Raw genomic sequence first — 18,560 nt, 5'->3', positions numbered from 1 at the left:
TGTGGTACAGTGGTAGAGTGTGCGCTTCATATAGGGGTGAACCAGGGTTCACGCCCTGCCAGGGTAATAAACTTTGGGAGTGTTCACCCGGCCACGTACTGCATTGGCGAACACAAGGGGTGCTGTGGTTGAACCAATGTCGCTTACTATAAAGTATGCTTGCACCCATTCGGCTTGCGCGGGCCAATTACACTTGGTTCACAGACTACACACACATCCAAAGCCACTACAACACTACAGTTACACATACAAGCACTTCTCATCCTACATACAATCTCTATCGGACAGCCTAAGCCACTTAGTAGAGATACATTGGCTGTATCGTCCCGACTTCAGTCGGATAGGCCGGTCCTGCAGTGGGTACTCAAACGGCTGATGATGATGATGATGATATATATGCCTATTAGCTAGACGCCTTAATCACGGAAGGGAAAGTAACGAACCGCCTTCATGCCATCCTGTCTTCCACCATTAGGCCACCCTCTCTCCAACTCACATACCCCTCACTCATATACCACTATACCTGATCCCTCCATCCCATCCTCATCACTTCCTTTCCCTTCCTCTCCTAACTTACATACACTTTCCTAGTTAGTCTTTCATTACCCATTCTCTCCACTTCACCTCACTCACATACACTCTCCTAGTTAGTCTCTCATTCCCCATTCTCTCCACTCCACCTCACTCACATACACTCTCCTAGTTAGTCCCTCATTCCCCATTCTCTCCAATCCACCTCACTCACACCTTCCTATAGTCTCACCATTCTAAAACCAAGGTTTGGGTGGGGTCTGGCGCTGGTTGCAGCCATGCCATACTTCCTAAAAGAGCGATGAGTAGATTCTGTTATATATGTAATAGGCATCACAGATAGGTACACACATACTAATACAATATAAACGTAAGTATTCTAGCATATCAAAGGAAGGTAAACTTGTAATGCATATGGCTCTTGTACATCAATAAAGAAACCTGGCATACATATTTTACAGTGGTGCTGAAAAAAATGTAGTTACTTTTACCGACTTTCACGGTAGTTCTAAGTTGGGTAAGTAATGTAACAATTACGTTTATAATATAATTTGAAGGAATCAGTAGAACATACGCTATTTTCTTAATAGAAATAAATAAGTTAAAACACTCACGAGCGGCAACATCCAGGCCCATACTGGGAATTGACCCATTAGAGGGAGATTTAAGCTTCTGTCACGTGCTTCCACTGTTCACTTTCTGCTATATATATAACTTAAATTATATTTATGACTTAAATTAGTTTGTCTTTACACACATACACAAACACACACACACACACACACACACACACACACACAGAAGTGGGCGAAGTCATGTCAGTCCAGGTGGCGAGATGTGAGCGGACGAACTCTAACGGTGTCAGGTCAGCCACTAGCCAATCAGAGTATAGGAAACAAAGCAGCGCTGTACGCCGGGAAATCCCCGGCTGGACTCCACCCAAACCTTGGTTTTAGATTGGTGAGACTATAGTCAGTCTCTCATTCTCCATTCTCTACACACAGCCAAACTATCTCAATGTATTTTTCCAAATGCTTTTCCAGGTCACTATATTTTTCTCTCTCTCCTTCACAGGTCAATATCATGCCTCCAGGGGGCAAGAGGAAGAGGAGAGAGGTCAAAGTTCAATGGGAGGTTATTAAAGATGCCGCCCTCTGCTCTCAGGGGTGAGTTACACAGATGACAGACGGGTTGAGAGAGAGAGAGAGAGAGAGAGAGAGAGAGAGAGAGAGAGAGAGAGAGAGAGAGAGAGAGAGAGAGAGACTACATAAATACTGTGCCCTGTAACCTAAAATAATAAAAATAAAAAATATGTGGGGGATTAATGTAAATCTTTGCTCCCTTACAGAATGGTGGAGAGAGTGGCAGAGGTGCTGGTGGAACTGAATGGAATTGCACAGTTACGCAGACCACACAGATCTTACGGCTCTTACTAGGTCCAATCTTAGAGACTTTTCTAATTAAGGAAGATTATGAACAGGATTATGTGGAGGATCAGTTAATACCGTGGATACATAAGATTAAAACAGGTTGAGCCTTACTTGCTTTCGTTATCGCTTTGATTTCCGTAATGTTATTCTGGTTATTACCTATGTTATTCTAGTTGCTTGGTCTAGAAAGTATTCATAGTTTCTAAACACATCAGCGCTGGTGTGTGTGTGTGTGTGTGTGTGTGTGCTTCAGCGGTAAGGACAGAGAAAGGAGAGTGCAAATCTTCCCAATCCTCTAGTTCTTCCTGCAAAAACGCCCAGGTTACGACAAAGAATCAGTTGTAAATATGTTCGTGGACCCCATCCCTCAGTCCGGCCCCGTGGCATTGTAACCCCAGTAACACAAGAGCGTGACGTAATAAATACCGCGGCGTCATCACGACCGTCACGCTAGATACGTAACTCACTGACTCAATAACCCCACCCTTTTCCCTCACCCCTCCCTCTTCTCTCAGTCTGATATAGGGTTGGGGCGTGAAGTGACATAAGGTGACTGCATTATTGAACTGACATGGGATCGAAATGGCTACGTGAAATTTATACGGAGAAACACACGACAAGGGTTTGGCATCTCTTTTCTTAACTTACCAGTTGACGGAATAACTATCTGACAAGTGTTGTGAAGTGGAAATCACCCCTAAAATATGTGAAATGGAAGCAATTTATTAATATAGTGCAATATTCGTGGCTTTAAACTAGTTTTCAGTGTAAGCGGAAGTGAAGAGAAAATGACTTCGAAGGACTGAGAATAAGCGTTGAGGGATTATTAAGCTTGTACAACAAAGCAAGTAAAATAATAAAGCTTGGCAAATTTGAACGTTGATTTGAATACAGTTGAATCCCACAACAACTTTCAATGATGGATATATTACAAGACTGAAAATCTCAGAGGAATGTATGTCACTGTAGAATGGGGAAAAAAGTCTGTCTCCAGCACATAAACAAGCTTGGATTTCCTCTTTCGACGCATAGAAAATAAATGAACATGTGAACAGTTTACCTGAGCACAACAAGAAAAAATCTAAGAGTGCAAGGTTTACACAGAACATCATGTGAAACTACACACATAAATAAGAAAGTGTAAATAAATAAATGAATGAAATGAAATAAATAAGTATATACACTGAAAAGTAACACTGTATTTAACTGCTGATGGAAACTGGAAACAACAAATGGAAACAGATTTCGAGCCAAATATTTAAGAACAAAATAACCTCCACCTCTGCAGTTCTTCGTCACTTCGCAAGATGTTAGCACCACACAGCGTTGAAAGTTCTAGAAAGTGTTATATGGTGTTGTATTTATTGTTCCTGTGTTCTGGTGTTTTGTGCTCCCGTTTGAATACTTCTTCGGGGGTGTCTGGGACGATCCGAGGCGTTGGGCCTTTCGAATCCTCCATTCGTGACAGAACTTTCACGAGATCTTTCTTATCCAAGGTGAGAGTTGGAATTTTGGTAGGTAACGTGTCTCAGGGGTTCGTGAAAGAAAAAATTGGAGAGGAAGGAGGAGGGAAGGAAGAGAAGGCAGATGGTCACGAGGAAGGGAAGGAAGAGGGGATATTGAGGAGAAAACAAGATGAAGTGTTGCAAATGAATGAAGGGGCAAAGATAGTACGAGGGAAGGAGAAGAAAGAAGAGGACGGAAATTTGCAAGAGAAAGAAGAGAGGTGGCAAGAAATAGTGCGAGTGACTGAAGAACATGACGAAAAGATGAGGCGAAGAGAGGAAGCAAGTGAAGCACGGAAAAGAGAAGAGCATAATAAAGGAAACAAAACAACTACCGAAACCACAACATATTTTCCTGAAACGACTGACAAAGGTGGAACTGAGGACAATGAGGATGAGGAAAAGAAAAACAATGAAGAAGCAGGACAGGAAGACAATGGAGAAAAATGGGAAGATGAGAGAAAGGAAGGAAAAGAGGGCAATAATGAGGAAGAAAGGGAAGGAAATGAAGGAGAGCCAGAGGAAAAGGGAAATCACGGTACCCACAGTCCAACTCAAAACACCACCTTCGAAGCACCACAAAACCCCAAATCTCCAGCTCCGAATGAAAAGGTCAACGTACCCCTCCTTTCCAAACAAAAACGAAAGGACCTTGCTGAACCTTCAAGAGAAACAAAGATAAGTCAAGAGGAATGGAAACCCAAAGAGAAGACAAATGAAACTTCAGCAGACCGTGACTCAACTGATCCTAGGCTTCGATCTCAAGACGACTTTATGATAAAAAGGGGAGAATATTTGAATGAGAGAATCACAGGGAATAGGCTGGACACACTGACACTCACTGCAAGTAACTATCCAGACTATCCATGCCTCTCTGACGACTGTGACCAAAGCGGAGACCCAGACTGGTTAGAACAACACGATGAACCAACAATCAAATCCCAAGTTGAGCTGCTGATTGGTCCGGCTTCAGTAGCACTTAATATTCTCCAGCATCCAACAGACTCTTCTTTCTTCTTGAGCTCTGACACTCTACAAGATCTCTGGAATAATCACATCAACGCTGGACACGAAGTACCCATGGAAATAGTGGAAGCAGACGCCAGTGAACTAATTGAATTTTACCTTCCACCACCTGAGACAAATTACGTTCTGTCTTCTGCTGTTGGGTCAGTTCAGGATATGAAGGGATATAATAATATATTAATGGATTCTGAGTTGGGTCTTTCATCTCTCAATACAGGGCTCAACCTCAGTGTCATCCCTGCAATAAACCCGTACCTAGACTCATCTATCATATATCTAAACCCACAGCCATCTTTGTCTCTCACACCCTCTGGAATATCGACCCAAGAGCGTGCCTCAACCATCCATCAACCTGTTTCCGATACCCAAAGTGATCCACGACTACTACCACAAAACGAACAACTACCAACCTCGTTCACCAACTTCCCTGTCTATTCACTAAGTGGCCGCATACCTCACTGGGCTCAGGCAGCAAGTGGCCGAGGAGTGCAAGGTGGCCCAAGTGTTGTCCCAGCCTCTGATATGGCCACGGGAGCCGCCAGCAACTTCCCTGTTATAAGGATAATTGAATCTTCAGGAAGAGAGCCTAAACTAACAGGCCATATTCGATTTGCCAGCGACTCCAGTTCCTCTGATTCAACAGTTACTGGGAATAACGGAGGTAATGAGGAGCTAACACTGCTCGACCTAAATGACAACACTCAGACAGTCTTACAGGGAAATCAGGACTCCAGTGATGGATCCCCAAATCAAAGGGTGGTCATCAGAGTGAGGCCAGGCAAACCCCACCCAGCAGGCCAGACTCAGTCGAATCAGGAGAAGGTGAAGAGGATAAGGATAAGAATTCACGAGAAGCCGGGAGATAGTAATATGGGACAGCAGCCAAATCCACCTGTCATAATCAGGCAACTTCAGCAGCCACCCAATGAGCCGCCACCTATCAGTACACAACCTGGACCTCAAAACAACAGCTCACAACAAACACTTCCACAGAACACACAGCCTGTACCACCTCCAAGTTCACAGTATAATCCCCCAGTGTCCCAAAATCCACAACCACAACTCATACCTCCTCAGACTTCACAACCACAGCAACCAGGACTCCCAAACCTACAGCTTACTGCCCCTCTCTTTCCAGCCCCGCCACATACTCCCATACCGCAGAACCCACAGCTACCCTTACATCCGAATCAACCTGACCCCGTCTACGACCGTAACAGCAACCAGGGTGGGGGGGTTGCAAATACCGGGGTAACGGTAAGCCAGGGAGGACCTCAGGGAACTACGATGAATGGAGTTATTGGTGGAAATGCAGGCCCATCAAGCTACTCTAACATCAACCTGGTTTCGGGAAACACAGGAGGTTTTATCTACGCTAATAATCCAGGAATCTCAAGCTATACCAACACAGGGGTAACGTCAGGAAAAACAGCAGGTCACGGCAATGTTGTAGACACAGGGACATCAAGCTATAGCAACACTGGGGGCACTCTGGAATCTGTACCAGGCTTTGGCGGTGTTAGTAATCCAGGGACCTCGAGTTATAGCAACGTCAGGGGAATCTCCGGCAACGTGGCAAGTTATGGCAGTGGTACAAACTCAGATTATGGTATTAGTGGGAACGCAGGGTATGGCAATAGCGGGAACTCAGGTAATGGTAATGGGGGGATCCCAGGTCATGGCAGCGGTGGGAGCTCAGAGTATGGCAATAGCGGGAACTCAGGCTATGGCAACTCTGCGTCATCTAGTTATTCCACGCATAGCAACAAAGGCAGCAAAGGAACTGCAGGGGTGAGAGGTAAGGGTGGCAAAGGTGGTAAGGGAAGCTTAAGTGGACTGTCTGATATCTTCAACAAGGGAACACTGCACTCCATCAAGGGCCACTTCAACAAAGGAATGGAGACACTGGGGCTGCAAGGGTTGAAGGGGCAGATGAATAAGGGTTTCAGGGACTTGCAGAGCAGCTTAAGGGATCTGAAGGACAAGTTTAGGAAGGGTGAACTCGGCACCATGTTCACCAAAAACATAAACAGCATGAACAACAAGTGGAACAAGCTCGTCGGCCCCTTCCAAAGCAACATGGAAGCCTCATACAATACAGCCCTTAACTCCCTTGACAGTTTCTACACCAGCGTCCTACCGGGTGATTACTACGACAAAATCCTGACAGTCTTGGCCATCATCGCTTTCGTGACGTTCCTTCACGTTCGACTCTCCCTCATGTTCTCCTCCCTGGCCAACTCCTCGATAACAATCGGATTGTTGAGGCGGACGGAGAGGCTTGTTGATTCATTAAAGAAGAATGAGCAGTTCCAGACCTTGTATGAGCTGTACAGGGATGTTAATAAATCTATTGAGCGATGGACAGATGAGAACCTTAACCTGCCATCAGCGGAAGACCTGTCACAGTTCCTTGGAACAAGTGATGGAGATGATGGTACTGACATTATAAGAAAGGTTTTGTGGTTGGATGATGATGATGTTGCAAGTAGTCCTATGTATACTGTTATCTCTCAGCCATCTTATGAGGCCCCCCTCTCTAATTTCACTAACTATAATTTTTCTCATCGCCTGCCTCGTCCCTCATTATCTTCTCACCAATCATCATACCCCAATCCCCCTTCCTCATCCTCCCCTTCATCTCCAGCCTACATTCTCCTGTCCTCATCTCGTACACCTTCACGTTTTGGTCGACCTTTACCCAAGAAGTTTCCGTCCCGCGACCTTCTTTCCCCCCGCAGTTCTCACTATAATCCTCCCTCTTTACGTACATCCTTTGTCAACCCTTCCTCCTCCCGCGGTTCCTCCTACGAACATCCCTCCTTCCGCACCTCACCCCGTAACTTCCCTTCCTCCCGCACGCCCTTCAATAACCCTTCCTCCTCCCGCAGTAAGAATATCCCCTCCTCCAGCTCTTCCTTCCACACCGATTATTCCTTCCCCCAGTCATCCTTCATTCCAAGTCCTAGCACCCCATCCTCCACCGCCCAGCCAGTCAACACAAGCAAGCTACTGGCTGAAATAGAGGACTTCGCACGACTTGCAGCAACATTAATTAACATACTCCTCTCCAAACGACTTAACATCTCCAGATCCTCAGAGGAGTCGTGTCTGCAGCGCCCATTGTGTGACCTTAACGCCTACAGTGACCGTCTTGGGGGATTTTCAGCCTTCCTCTTTCCAATCCTCAGGTGGGTGGTTTAATCTGCGTTTTAGATATATTAATATTTACATGAGACTTATCAAAAATTTGCTGTTTACCATATATACCATCAAGCTGTTGATAAGCGTAAACGTGAAGGGAACAGAACTAAGCTTTCTTCTTTGTTAACAGTACTGGGGTGTGGTGGGTGACACAGGCTGCCCCTCCTGACGCCTTCACTGTGATCGACACCCTCAGGCCCCTCTGGCTCTCCGGCTCTCTACATCCCAGCTACACCTGCGACATCATCCACATCTGCACCCACACACCTGATAGCACATAGTCCGATGCCTCACTATACTGAACTCAGTTTTTTTTTTTTTTTTTTTTTAAATCGAGGCGAAGATACGCTTGACAGCTTGGTGGTGATTGGCTGAATGCAACATCTCCAAATAACATCGCTGTATTTCAAATAAAATACCGTACCAGGTATTGCGAATTTAAACTTATTTACTAGCTCGAATTTCTCCCTCAGATATTTGTTGCATTCAGCCAATCAACCTGTCAAGTGCTTCTTCACCTCGGAAAAAAAAAAAAAAAGTATAATCAATCATCGCCACACCTGCGTCATCCCCAACACCTGACACTAAATGGTCCAAGCCCTCGCTATATATATTTTTTTTTACAATATCCTGGCCTAAATCTGGTATCAATGCTGAGTTTTAATAAGAGATTAACACTTGAATATGCTAGTCACCAAGAAGTGCTATGGAAATATTGCAGAGCTTTACCACTGTCTTTATCTGCCACTCAGCTTCATGAGATTAGCTGCAAAAGGAAGAAAATCTAGGCCAGGTTATGGTAAAAGGGTATAGCCAACTATCGCCAACACCTGCACAATGCCCACGCCTACACCCGCACACCTGATGGCGATAGGAGGTCGTCTGGTTCCTTGCCAGTATGACACATGTGACATCACTCAACAACTGCTAATTTTCCACATTTTCACCCACACACCTAACAGCAGTTGGTCCAGGTCCTCAGTAGTTCAAAATGCCAGTCCACACCTGTACCATCCTCCACAACTGTACCATCGCCCACACCTATGACATCAAAAAATAAGAAACTGTTACAGAGCAGGGACAGTTATGCCTATAGCTATCTTCGTAAAGAACCATCAGAGAATGAGGGACCAGGCAACAGATTAAGTTTCTGAGTTCTTCCCACCCTATGTCATGGGAACCTGAGACAAGGTGATGATGATCATCATCATAAAATGTCAAAAACTGCAAGACCTTTTTGTGTTTTATATGGTACAGCATGATCCACAAAGGCAGCTACATAACAGCAATGGACACTTGAAATGTCAGTTATAAGTTACACGAAGATATTCAGTCATGAAATATATTTCTGATTAAAAGGCAAAAAAATAGATGCCTTATAAAAGATGCTGAAATTCCGAAAGACATCGAAACAAATATAACTGCACGTGTCTACAGAATTTATGACGTGCAGGTTCATTAACTCGACATCCTGTGATACATTTTCAGACCATGATTGCTTGGAGTTCTTGGGCACTACTTGGGATGCATAACAATATATCAGGAGGGTCACTGTGGAAATGTAGGTATGTGTAATCTATAATAAATTTGTGAAAGAACATTTTTTTTCCTAAGTCATTAAAATCCATCGGAATGCTTGCCGTTCGACAGCTGTTTATCTTTTGCTCAGGATTCGGAAACCCGGAATGGTTTCACTGACCGAGACGACTGACATCCTACTAAAGCCCCTGTCACATATACGCGACTCATGGCCCGACCGCGGCGCAACTTAAGGTCACAACAGATTTTGTCATTGGTCGTCCCTTGATTCTCCGACAAAGCCCGGACTCTGGAGGGCGGTCGTGAGCCTCTTGGACGACTCCTCGAGCCTCACGGATTTTTAACGCATGCGTTAAAAAATCGTGGCCGCCTCACGACTTGCCAAAAGTCGGGTCACAGTTGCATCATAGTCGGGAGTGTCGTATGTCGGTTGTGAAACAGTCTTAGTTCAATTGGATGCATCGTGATACGGTCACTGCATGTCGTGATGCTATCGCTGACAAAAAATCCGTTATGAATGCATGTACCCCATCAACTGACTAGACACAGGAGAGGTCCATGGTGATGCGCTGGGTGTCATTGGTGGTCTAGGTGTGATGACCCGCCCCACACTGGGTGTCATTGGTGGTTCAGGTGTGATGCCCCGCCCCACGCTGGGTGTCACTGGTGGTCTAGGTGTGATGCCCTGCCCCTCGCTGGATGTCATTGGTGGTCTAGATGTGATACCCCGCCCCATGGGTCGGTCATGGGGGGACGTGGGGGTGTTGTGGGGGGGTTGGGGTGCATTCCCCAAATGCGTCACGCAGTCGTCTTGTGTTCGTGGGCGGTCGTATCACGGTCATGGCTGACAAAAATTCGTTAAATTTCAAATTTGAAAACTCATACCTCCGTTGCCTTGCGGTCGCCTTGTGATCATGTTGCATTCTTGAGGATGTCACGACAGGTCGTGCAGCAGTCCTGACGCGGTCATTAGGCAGTCATGAGCACAGCAGATTCGGGGCCAGTCGGGAGGCGTGGGAGCCAACTAGGACACGACCTTGAGTCTCCATGCGGTCGGCCCTTGAGTCGCGTACGTGTGACAGGGGCTTAAGGCCTGATTCACACGACCCATTTTGGTTCAGACAGGCAATTCACCAGCTTGACGCCGTCAGAATATTGTGTATTCACATGATGCATTCCCGGTCCGTCCAGCATTATCATTCAGTATGCGCTCATTATTGTGTGAGTATATGACCTTTCGGTCTCTTGGGAATTTGGCGGCAATTGCTCTACTATTAGAAGTGGAGGACGAAAAAGTTCGTGAAAGAGGAAAAGTTTATGGGTAAACCAGTCACTTAAAAAGAGATCTTCAAGGGAGAATTCTGGACCCTGTATAAAGAACTGGCAGATGAGGTAAAATTTTTCAGTAGTCCTGCTGGAGCACTACCTTGGGAGTGATATAGCATATCCTGAATTCAGGCTAGAAAAAAAAACAGTAAATTTTACCTGCAAAGATTATGAGTTATAATTTCATGTATAATAAACTAATGACACACTCATTTGGTTTGTTTACTTCCTCGCCAATCACTTTCCATATCGTATCTTTATGCAGATTATCACTGTACCTCTTGTTAGTCATATCAAATAACTCTTCATAAGAATGCACAAGGTCGATCAGCCTTTCGTCCATGATGCCAAACAATGAACTGTAAGTGTTATCTACATGGACAAGGCGGTAACAGCGAGTCGTGGAATGGACGGGTACACTACGTATCCTCGTTCACATGAGGCATCACCAACCCGTCAGGCCGGCGTCAAGTCGCCAGCTAACTGGCCAGGATTTCTTGAGAAGATATCCGTGACGTGTCGGTCGGCTGACGGACGGCTGCCGCCGTCAGCTTGACGGGTCATGTGAACAGTTACATTCGAATGCATGAATGAAATCTCGACAGCGTCTAGCCGCCGTACTGCCTGTCGGAACCAAAACGGGTCTTGTGAATCGGGCCTGAGGTCTGATTCACACGACACGTTTTGGTTCCGACAGGCAGTCCGGCGGCTAGATGCCATCAGAATGTTGTGTATTCACATGACTCGTTCCCGGTCCGTCCAGCATCGTGTGTGTGCTCATTGTTGCGTGAGGATCATGGCCGGTCAGTCTCTAAGGAATATGGCGGTAATATTGCTCCACTATTAGAAGAAGAGAAGGAAGAAAAAGTTCGTGGAAAAAGGAAAAGGTTATGGGTACATCAGTCACCGAAAAAGAGAAAGTTTGAGGGAGAATTCTGGACCCCCCTGCAAGGGGCCGTTGTAATCAATCTGTGAAAGACCCATTTGAATGGGAAATTTTGAAGACCTGCCCATGTAGTAGAGCTTTTTAGGAGAGGGAGCTTTCGGAGATTCACATCTCTTCGCTGGAGATGGATTTTGTTCTGCATTTGGACGCTACGTACCGAAACCGTCTTAACGATACACACAGCATGTGACGCAGCGACACATTCGCTGCTGTGTAAATCATATGCATTCAGGGTTTAGTAAATGAACTCATTATTTGCCCTTAGCTAGTAGCTTACGCGGAAATATTCGTTTATTTTTCTCGCACAAATTCGACAAATCAAGAGAACCAAGACAGTTTTATATGGCATTCAGTTATCAATATGTAATATAGTTATAGCCTCATTAATGATGGCATGTATTCCACAAGACACAGGACTTTTTTTTTCATCACTTTTTTTTTTTTGCATCCAAATTGGTAAAATTATACATGTAAACAAACTTTATGACGTAACACCAAGGGAGTATTATGATTGGCCCGAATTTTGACGTCATCGATACAGTAACCAATCATTGTACAGAAGGAAGGTGGTTAGGTGCACACCTGTAAATCGAGATTATTTGCTATTTTTAGACATCCTCACCCAATATCACACGTGCGAAGTTCTCGGGATGCTTTGGGGACGGTGTTTCTTGCAATTTCTATCATGTGGACTCGCGAAATCAACAATAACTTCACAGCGCGGTTTGACTCTTACAGCTAACAGGTTTGATCGTTTTTGAGGTTTGAGATTCTAGTATGAATTTGTTGTTTGCCGGTTTCAGATAGACTTATGCCTCATTTAGTTGAACTAGATAGCAGAATATAATCAAGTGACGTGACATAATCATGGAACACAGACCAGTCTAATTAGTTATCAATCTACTCCAGCTCTGTTTGACGCTGTAGGGGTTAGTCAGCCCTTGCCAAATGTATTCCAGCGTACCCAACATACTGTGGTAATCCTTAAGGAGACATAATGACCTGGAGATGTAGGACCACCCCTTAAAAAAAAAGCTAACTGATTTAGTGATAAAAGGTGTACAGAAGTGCATTTTTGAGTTTGAAGATGATCCATCCGTTAACAAGGAAAGTATTATTATATAAGAAATAGGGGTTCTATTATCATTTCAACTTCTAACAGAATTCATTATTTTTCTGTTCACCAATGGATAGTTCTCTCAGTGACAAGAACTTTGAATACCAACACTTACCACTGTAATTCAGTAATAATGGCAATACAGATTATTATTATTTTTTTTTTTTCTGAAATTTCGGTTGGAAACTGGTCTTGTTGTGGCCAGATCTGATGAGTTATGAGTGCGTGCATACATTCGTTTCCACAGTGTCATATCAGCCTTGAGCAGCGGCCAGGAAGCAACTTCCTTGCTGTTTCCTTTGTTTTAGGCAAATTTTTTCAAACCTAATTTCCTTAAATAGGATAGGGAGGCCCTTCGGGTCTTCAATTGAAGCAATTTGAATTTAGTCTAGCTATGGTGACCATCCAGTGCAGCTGTCCGAGTTGTGACTTTGGGTTTTACAAATTCATTGTAAATAATTTCGAAAACGACCATGCTTCTATTAAATTCTTGGACGAAACATCCAGGAATAAAGACAGAATACTTCTGTCAGTATTTCTCAAGATATTTATTCCAAAAGGAACATATGACTGCTACACTCCACTTCTTTGTCACTGCGCACATATGTACAAGCCACACGGCAAGCCAGCAGCCAGTGACTTAAAATTAGTTCAGTTAATTCTGTACAGTGTGGCCTTATACAAGCTTAGGTTTGATTGGTTAGATTAGTGAAAAAAAATGACAAAGTTACATCAGTTAATACAACACAGCCTTATATAAGGTTAGGTTCCGGTTTGATTGGATAGGTTAGGTTAGGTTAATGAAAAAAAAGTTAATAAAATATGTAATTCTTTTTTCAACCAATACAGTAATCCCTCCACTATCCGATGTAATAGAGCCAAAGGCATGTCCGGAAAGTGGGTCCCTGCCTGCTGGACTGGTATTTATGGACCCTAACCGAGCCTAACTTTGAAAGCCACCTAAATAACTCCCTACCGGACATGCATAGCACCTAGTCTATTTAAACCTATTTAAGACCCTATTCACACCAATAATGGACATAAAGCATGAAATGAATGAAAAGGAACCAGAGAATGAGGAATTAGAAGTGAGTATGAAAAATACTCAGCAGGGTACAGGGTACTTACAGCACGTCTGTGGCCGCCTCCTCTAAGGCTCTGGTAGTGGTGAAAATGCTCTTGAAGCATATACAGTAATCCAGTGTTGTGCTACACTTAATTCTTTGCACTGTGAGTTATAATTGTTTAACACTGCACATTCTGTTCTTAATTGCGCCACGCCAGTTTCAACCGCCACTTTGCACTCCATATTTAATCCTTTGCACTCTAAATTTGAATTTTTTAACACTGCACAACACTGTAAATTCCCATGTGGTCTAGTAGCGAGGTATTGCAGTTTATTCACTGATTATTCACAAAAACGAGCACGTGTGGCATCCATTGCAATGAACATCTACCCTCGACTGTGGTTAGGCGGTAACTGGGGACAGGTTGCCAGATCTGTGCTTGGCCACATTACCAAACTCCTCATTTTTCATTACCAAATTTAACTTTTCATTACCAAATTCTTAAAGGAAGCATTTATTCTTCACTAATTATATGTACAAATGGAAATAATCATTCTCTGTATAATCAGCAGCATGTTTATTTTTGCGTTATGTATGCTAGCAGATTAATCAAAGAGAGCAGACAGTGCACCGTCTCCATTATCTATATCTTCATACATGTGAAAAATCTGTTTGGTAATGGATCATGCTGATTCACTACCAAATGAACTTTTCAATACCAAATTAGCCCACATTTGGTAATGAAAAATACCAAATGGCAACCCTGACTAGGGAGGGGGGAGGAAGGAAGGAAGGGGTGAAGGGGCCGTGCATAAACAACAGCAGTTCGGTGCTGCGCACCAAACAAAGGACATGAGCATCAACCCCAATTACCTTCCTGGCTCAGTCCGATTGGAGCGCAATAATTACCCATTAAACCACCAGGCACTAAAATTTGGTTATATGGTTACCACTCAGCATAGTAAATGGTTTCCTGGTATACAGGAAACCACTTGGCTTGTCACTCAGTGTAGAGTCACCCACAGGCATATGGAAGAGAAAAGAATGAAGGAAAGAAAGACAGAGGAGAGAGTGTAAAGTCACCCGTAGGCAGAAGGACAAGGAAAGAATGAAGGTAAGAAAGACAGAAGAGGATGGAAGGAAAGAAAATTGGAGGAGAGGAAATGGCAGACACCCGAGAGCAGCACTACATCGAGTGAGTGGATAGGATAGCATAAAATTGTACAGATAGCATAAAACAGGTTAGGTTGGGTTAGGATAAATAAGATTGGGTTAAGTTACAAAAATTTGTTAGGATTGGATAAGTAGGTACTGATAAGGGTAATTTCATTCAAACATGGGGGAGGTGATGGCTAGGTTAGCAGAGAGGTGCCCTGTAGTCCTACTGGACCCAGGTTCAAATCCCCACTCGTGCAAGGAACAGTTTAAGGATTTGAATTTTATGAAATCAGACTTTACTGATCTACCAGAATACCCGCCGATATGTAAAAATACCCCCACTAATACCAATACACCAGTCCTGGATGAGAGAGCCCTAGTATATGTTCAATGTGGCGGTGGTTGTTAGCACCGAAGTGGTGACATGTAGAAGTGTGTGGAATGTAGGAGGACTACTGGGCCTTGGGAGTAGGCTGTGAAGCCTGTGCCCAGAGTCAGACACATTTAAAAAAAAAATAAATAAATAAAAAATAAAAACGCACCACAAGATGGCGTCTTTGTGGGAACAAACACAACTTTTAGAAACACTTTTCTCCATTTGTGAAAGAAATGAAAAAATCTGAAACTTGAAAATGCAGTCAGAAAATACTTAAAGAATCTCATAAAAAGCTAAGGTAAGGAAAGAACAGGAAAACTGCAAAGTAAGATGGTCTTGTGTCTCCTGAAGGATTATCCATATTATTTCAGCTATAACATTGAGATGGTTTGTCCATGTGGAAAGGATGGAGAGAGAGACTACCTAAGTGTATGTGAGTGAGGTGGAAGGGGAGGCTGAGAATGAGATGGAAGGATGAAGTAGAGAGGTGTATGAGAGAGGGGGGTGTATGTTGGGGGGGGGGCAGCAAAATGGCAGGAGACAAGACAACATAGAGGCGATTTGTTTGTGGCCACCCCCTACTGGTTTAAGGCATCTGGCTATTGGTAGATAGAGAGATAGCTCATAATCAGATTTTTTACATTGGTGGTCTCATCTGTGACTTTTACATTGTAAATGCTTCATTTCATACTTAGCTAAAGGGGCAGGGATTCTTTAACTCTATCCACAAACACATCTCTGAAAATTTGGTTAAGTTTGGGCATATGGTGTAACAAGCTAATCATATTCATAAGATCTGGCAGAACTTTAATGGGCGGTTCTCCTGTAATTTACTGTGAACTTAAAGACAATCAAGTATGTCAGAAAAGAGCAACTTACAGCAAGGACTTAATGCATTCAACTCCTCACTGCTGGACAGAGCGAGGGCACAGCTTATTGATGGGAAGAAGGTGGCCAGTGACGTCTATAAGGAGCTCTCGGCAGAGGTGCAGGCCATGGTGGGCCGGGGACAACGGGTGCCCCACCTCGTGCTGGTACGGGTTGGGGGGGACCCTGCATCTGGATCGTATGTCAGAAACAAAACAAAAGCCGCAGATAAGATTGGTGAGGACTAGTGTTTTGGATGTATAAGATTGTCATCGGCATCATCATTACCAGTGTCATGTTCATAATCATCATCATCATTGGTTTTAGCATCACCATCATTGTGTCTTCATTACACAGTGCTGTGAATAGTTCAGATTAAAGAAATTTAGCCACATATGGAGGTTGTGTTTGCTGAAATGATTTTACAGCATTAGCTCAACTTTGACCCTCTTTAATCATCATCGTTATCATTGTCGTCACTGTCATCCGCTCCCAGTATCCCATATTATGAGGAAATAGATAAGATCCATATACTGTACAAGAATGTAAAAGTTATCAGTACTGGTATAGTCTAGATTCATCAATTAAGGCAGATAGTTCGTAGGTAAAGAAAAAAATTGCTTTATCCTTTTTGCACAAACCCAGCCTTAATAGCTGTCTCTTCATCTTGAATAAAGTTATTGTAAGAGTAGCACTGGAATATGATGCTTGCCACAAGGAAATGGTATGATAAGGATGTAGAGTCATAACATTAAATTCTTCTACCACTAAACCACGTGGGATAAGCTGGAAAAAGAAAAAAGTCTGGTCCTGGTTAGAGTAGAAATGGTATATATACAGATAGCCTACAGTAGTACTGTACACATAGGTATTGGCAGGATGTGAAATTAAACAATGATTTCCAGCAGCTGTCAGTTCAGATGCCATAAACTTACCTTGAATTCAACACCTTCACACTGGAATGGGAAATAATAAATCAGTCACAGAGTTAGCTACCAGTACTTACTGTGTGCTGTTCTGTTCACAACATTGTGCTATGTCACTTGATATCTTTGTGTTTGTTGAAACTACAGCCTTAAAGAAGAACTCTTACAGTACTACAGCTTGACTGAATAAGAACTGTAGTCAGCATTTTCTAATGTAAGGTGGCAGACAGGTTGTTCCAGAAATACAGACCCATATCAGTAGGTAAAACTCCATGCCTCCGTCTGGTACCTTCTCTTAATTCTCTAGCTTTAATTAGCTAGGCTATATATTGCAGTCATTAGAAATGTGCATTTGAAACTGTTTAATTATACTGTTTGAGAAAATATTAGTAATACTTCTCATGGGTATAGACATCAGAGACACCTTATAAATAGTATAAATATAAATTCAGTGTCTGTATTTCTTGCAGGCATTCAGAGCACTGTGCACCATTTACCTGAGGATACCAGCCAGTTCACACTCTTGGCTCTCATCAACCAACTTAACATAGATCCTGATGTCGATGGCATATTAGTCCAGGTGAGGTTCAACTGTACTGAACCACAGTATATGTTTATCTCTTTTGTGATGCTGTTCCTTACTGCATTAACTCATCCAAGGTGGCCACAACAAAATTATCTGCATATAGTTTACTGTATTGGTAATTCTTTTATTTACAGTGGCACACTTTTTTATTTTATTCAGGCTAATACCAATCATTCTAATTCAACCAAGAAAAATCATGGTAGTGAAGGGGATTGTTCTTGCTGTTGTTGCAGCCCTATGCTCATCTGAACATGAACCCAGTGGACTGCAAGCTGAAGTTGCCCTTCCCTGCAGTCAGTCATCCTCCTCGTGCAGTACAGGGAGCAAGCTGAGGGATATTTGTATAACTAAGTACTGTAGCAAACTCTTCCAGGTATATTGGTGTCATGACATGAAGGCATCTCTCTCTCCAGCAGCAGGGGTTAAAAGTTACATGTATTAAGCTTTGGTGGCTGTGGATTTTTTTTTTTTTTTTTTTTTTTTTTACATGACCGACAAGCCATTAGTCATCTCTGAGAAAAAATTAAATATATGTAATGAAGCATTGCCTTATTTAATGAGGGTTTTCTAAAAGTGGTTAATTGGATTATAATGACCACAGAGTGTTCTGTTGCCATGTTTCCTACATATTTTGTTATTTGTCAAAAATTCTAAATTGCTGTATCCTCTGTGACCATTTAGTCGCTCTAAGGCATTTTGGAACAATTTAAAATCAGCATCAAGTTTCACACATACTTTGCAGTGTCGTTTAGTGTCATAATCTTTTACTAAACAGTGCCTGTAAAGCAATATAGATCATTTGTAAGCAGTACGTACAGTAATCTCTCGATTATTTTGATTATCTGACAATAGAGTCAGAGGCATAACCATATACAGGCAATGTCTGGATATGGAGCAATATCCTCTACTGTATCCATACCCTACCTATACCCAAGCTATATGTACAGTACCTCTCC

At 43.2% G+C, this 18,560-nt stretch overlaps 1 protein-coding gene across 1 annotated transcript in view; it reads left to right on the top strand.

The window, feature by feature from the left end:
• Positions 1–12,101: 12,101 nt before the first annotated feature.
• The window catches only part of Nmdmc (NAD-dependent methylenetetrahydrofolate dehydrogenase), a 31,264-nt gene continuing 24,805 nt past the window's right edge, over positions 12,102–18,560 (top strand). The window contains exons 1-3 of the mRNA XM_080274175.1: positions 12,102–12,252; positions 16,145–16,329; positions 17,489–17,598. Of these exons, the coding sequence (XP_080130301.1) occupies positions 12,158–12,252; positions 16,145–16,329; positions 17,489–17,598 (390 nt within the window). The 5' untranslated portion in view covers positions 12,102–12,157. The remainder of the gene's footprint in view (positions 12,253–16,144; positions 16,330–17,488; positions 17,599–18,560) is intronic.

This window comes from Coenobita brevimanus, chromosome 57 (genome assembly GCF_032717465.1).
Source record: "Coenobita brevimanus isolate Jiangsu-jjx chromosome 57, ASM3271746v2, whole genome shotgun sequence".
NCBI classification, from domain to species: Eukaryota; Metazoa; Arthropoda; class Malacostraca; order Decapoda; family Coenobitidae; genus Coenobita; species Coenobita brevimanus.
This window is presented reverse-complemented; position numbering and strand designations above follow the sequence as displayed.